The sequence below is a fragment of the Temnothorax curvispinosus genome, unplaced genomic scaffold, assembly GCF_003070985.1.
Source record: "Temnothorax curvispinosus isolate PA1 unplaced genomic scaffold, ASM307098v1 QBEX01001369.1, whole genome shotgun sequence".
Lineage (NCBI taxonomy): Eukaryota > Metazoa > Arthropoda > Insecta > Hymenoptera > Formicidae > Temnothorax > Temnothorax curvispinosus.
This window is the reverse complement of record NW_020211149.1, coordinates 35557-39597: the sequence shown is the minus strand read 5'-3', so window position 1 is coordinate 39597 and position 4041 is coordinate 35557. Positions and strand designations below refer to the sequence as shown.

Below are 4041 nucleotides of genomic sequence, written 5' to 3'. Positions count from 1 at the left end.
CATATGAAAATGTTACGAAAATAATAACATAGCTGTTGTATGTTAATTTTACATTGAAATAATAGTCAAATTTTGGTAACACAAGAAAATTTTAACATTTGGACGCACGATATTTTACTGTGTGAGCGATAGCAGCACCGATTGGTGAGTCACGCGTAGGCATATCAATCGAAGCTATCGATTGCGATCTGCCGACGTTTCGCGCGACAATAAATGTACAAAACGAACTTATCAACTAATGATTACTAACTATTTACAAAGCAGTACCAAACATTCAACATTTTACAAAAATTTACTATTTTTATGTAATCGATTATTTAAATTCTGATTTACTTTTTTTATATTCTTTTATTCATACTGTTTCGATATCTATACACGTTGCGAAATGTGTAAAATATGTAATAGAGAAATATTAAATAAAACCTTAAGCAGCATTCATAAATATATATTTACTACTTTCTTTATAATCCATATAATTAGAATTGTGCATGATTAGTAGTATATAATTATTATTATAACTAATTATAATAATTATATAACTAACAATAATAATAAGCGGTACAATAATGTTTCTACTTAAAATAGTTGCGATTAAAATCATGTTAGTTACTTAGTTGAATAAGTCGTTGAACACTCCAATTTCACCGTCTAGTATCTACTCGAACAAAAATGCACATTAATGGAATGTTTGACAAACATTTTAAAGAATTTATTTGTTTATATTGAATTATAAAACTATAATTATGTAATTATATTGCCATATAATATCTTTTCACAATGTGCATCTTAAAATTGTCTAATTATGAGTGATTAATCAATGTCACAAAATAAAATTAACAATTTGTTTTTAAAAATAAGGATACTGTTTTTATCGCATAATGTGATCCACAGTCCAATCTTATATATATCATTTTCAATTGATAATTAATCAATGTCAATGATCCAGATTAACAATTAATGCTTTTCTCTCGTAATTATTTTTAAGACGGTCTTTGGACTGAGCGATTAACGATGAGGCATTAAACGTTATATATTATATCATTATGCATTATTTAATGATTTAATTATATTGTTCAGGTAGTACATAAGAAATATCATCCCACGGATGGCGGTAAAGACCCTGCTTTAACCTTTTCTGATCCATGTAATGACCTAAAAGGAAAAAAAGTTCGTCGAATTAATTGATTACACTTATATTGTTTCCTTACGTAATGTGAACAATAAAATGCATGTTAAGACACATAAATTTATATACGTATAACCATACCGATGAATCCTATACTTCGACCAAGGACGAACAAACTATTTATGGCACCTATTTCAATATATTCTTGCGCCTCTTCTCTCGTAAAACTACCACTGTTTCGCAGCATATCGACGAAAGAACAAGCAATAATACCATCCACATTAAGAATTAAATTAGGCTTTTTGCTGGTCGTTATTTTTTCAACTTCTAGAGCATATTCGACCAAAGGTTTTGCCGGAAAATTCTCCAACACAAATTCCTTGATAAGTTTTACACGCATATCTGGATTGTTGATTGACTTAACACGATGGCCAATACCCATGATCAGTTCGCCCTTCTTACGTGTATTATTTACAAATTCTTGCGGATGTAAACCGGTATCGTATGCCTCGGAAAACATACGAGCTGCACCATCTAAGGCACCACCGAAACGGTCTCCCTGCGGATTAATGGATAATTGAAGTATTGAAAAAACATATTGTTTGTTAAGATTTAATTTTTTGCTTACAATTGTCAGAAGTCCTGAAACGAGAGAGCTAACCAAGTCTTTTCCAGCACGTGCACAGACGATAGTATTGTGAGCTCCGGAAACAGCCGGGCCGTGATCAGCCGTGAGCATCAGCGACATTTCAAGAAATTTACAATAAGTTAGAGGTAAGCAACGTTGAAACCACAAAAGTGAGACAACGCCACCGATACCCACATTTTGCTTCAGAACCTCAGTTACAGGCATACCTGCATATAATAATTCCTGCCCACGTTCATCACAAATTGATGTCATAAATGATGCAGGTTTGCGTATTAAGCCAAGTTCCTGTTTGTACAATATAAAATATTATAATTTAGTCTTTAATTATGTTAATAAATAGCAATTACATGCAAAAATAAGTCAACGCTTATTTTGTTGCACGCACGCACGCGCACTTATACACATATATGTATTTGTACATATAAGTGGGTGCGCATGTATACGTCTATATAGTCAAGTATATAATGTGATTATCTTATATACAATGTACAAATGAATTATATTATATTAAGATTATAAATAATTTCGAGCGGAAATGTTTTGCGTTTTTTTATCTATTTTTGTTAAAAAGATATTCAATTGTGTTATATTTCGCTGACATGTAATTTACAATATATATTACTTTTATATCACTGTTACGATTTTTCTTCTTAATAGTGAAAATAGGCTACAGCAGATCAATAGATAAACAAAACTCACTCTGGCCCATCCATAATCCATTGGTACTGTTGGCACAGGAACTTCGGGTTCCGGCACTATTGTGCCATCCTTTACCAATTGTTCATAAACATTTTGTATAAGATCACCAAGATTATCGAAACTGTTTGGGACATATGCACCAGCAGCCTTCAATGCTGAATTTTTTGCAGAAGCCGTTTCAAGATTGGAGTTTGCGATCGAGCCAGCATGACCAAATTGCACCTCAGAATTGAACATACTGGCGCAGGTACCAATGCACCAAGCTATCAATGGCTTTGTTATTCTGTCTGTTTTTAATGCTTCGCATACTTCATATTCTTCGACACCACCGACTTCTCCGAGCAATACAATTAGTTTCGCATCGGGATTTTTTTGATAACGCATTATGTGATCCATAAAAGTAGTTCCTGGATAACGATCTCCACCGATGGCAACACCCTCTAATACGCCGTTAGAAGCTTTGGAGATTATATTATTTAATTCGTTTGACATGCCACCGGAACGAGAAACGTAAGCGACACTGAAAATAATGTTATCGTTGATCAGCCGATTGATTTTATTAACTGTCTCATCACATTTAAAAATCCGAATTATATTACCTGCCAGGTCTATATAATTTGCTGTGCAAAATATTATCCATCATTCCGCCGGTATTACCGATTTTAAAACAACCTGGCTTTACACCTCCCACAGTTGCCGGTCCAATTATAGTCACATTCCTCAGTTGCGCCGATAGAATCAATTTTCTAGTCATATTTTCAGGTATACCTTCCGCAATTATGGCAATCGTTCTGATTTGCGGAAATTGTAGCGTTTCCATGGTGCTTTCGTAAGCAGATCTTAGAGAGGCAAACGTAATCATTACGTCTGCGTCCTTATGTTTAGCCATAGCATCTTTCATTTGTTTATAAACAGGAATAAGAACCTATTTACAAGAAATAAAAGTAATATTTATCTTGATAATAACTTGGTGATAATATTACCAATATTTAATTATTATAATATGCTAAAATTTACGAATATGCTTTTTAATATCACCAAGATGTTTTCGATTTTCTTCTTTATTTGAAACTCACCTCTTTATGACCCCAGTAAAACTTTTGTTTGTGATCACCAGTGAAAGGATAAACAATAGCAGCGACGGATGGTTCGGATCTTCGACAAACAAAATCAAAATCCAGCATACTCTGGACCGCTCTTGTTTGCATACCCCAAATAATAGATCTCGTTTTATTGCTGAAAAGTTGTCTACCGTCGTTACTTGAATCTACTGCATCTGTAGTTTTCAAATTAGACTGCTCCGATAACGAATGTACGTTATTCTTGGACGGTGTGCACGGTGGTCCGACATCTTGTCCGGAAGGTAAGAGAAAATTCGCAGTTGAAAATTCTTGAGCTTCTGGATCGGGAATTGGTTTCGTTCCTAGTGCCATAGCACATATAGCTGTCATATGTGTCTCGGGACCAAATACATGAACGGGAATTCCTAAACGTCTACCAACTTCCCGTATAATCCTATTAAAAAATAATATTATTTTAAATATATACACAAATATTAATAAAAGTA

The 4041-nt window shown here is 33.6% G+C and overlaps 1 protein-coding gene across 1 annotated transcript; it reads right to left on the bottom strand.

Annotated features, from left to right (window-relative positions):
* Positions 1-424: 424 nt before the first annotated feature.
* LOC112463121 (ATP-citrate synthase-like) lies at positions 425-3994 on the bottom strand (the record flags this gene model as incomplete). Its single annotated transcript, XM_025029320.1, has 6 exons — positions 425-1152; positions 1268-1685; positions 1755-2060; positions 2475-2994; positions 3074-3399; positions 3551-3994. Coding segments are annotated over 6 exons (2106 nt in total), but the record flags the coding sequence as incomplete, so codon positions are not given.
* Positions 3995-4041: the final 47 nt, after the last annotated feature.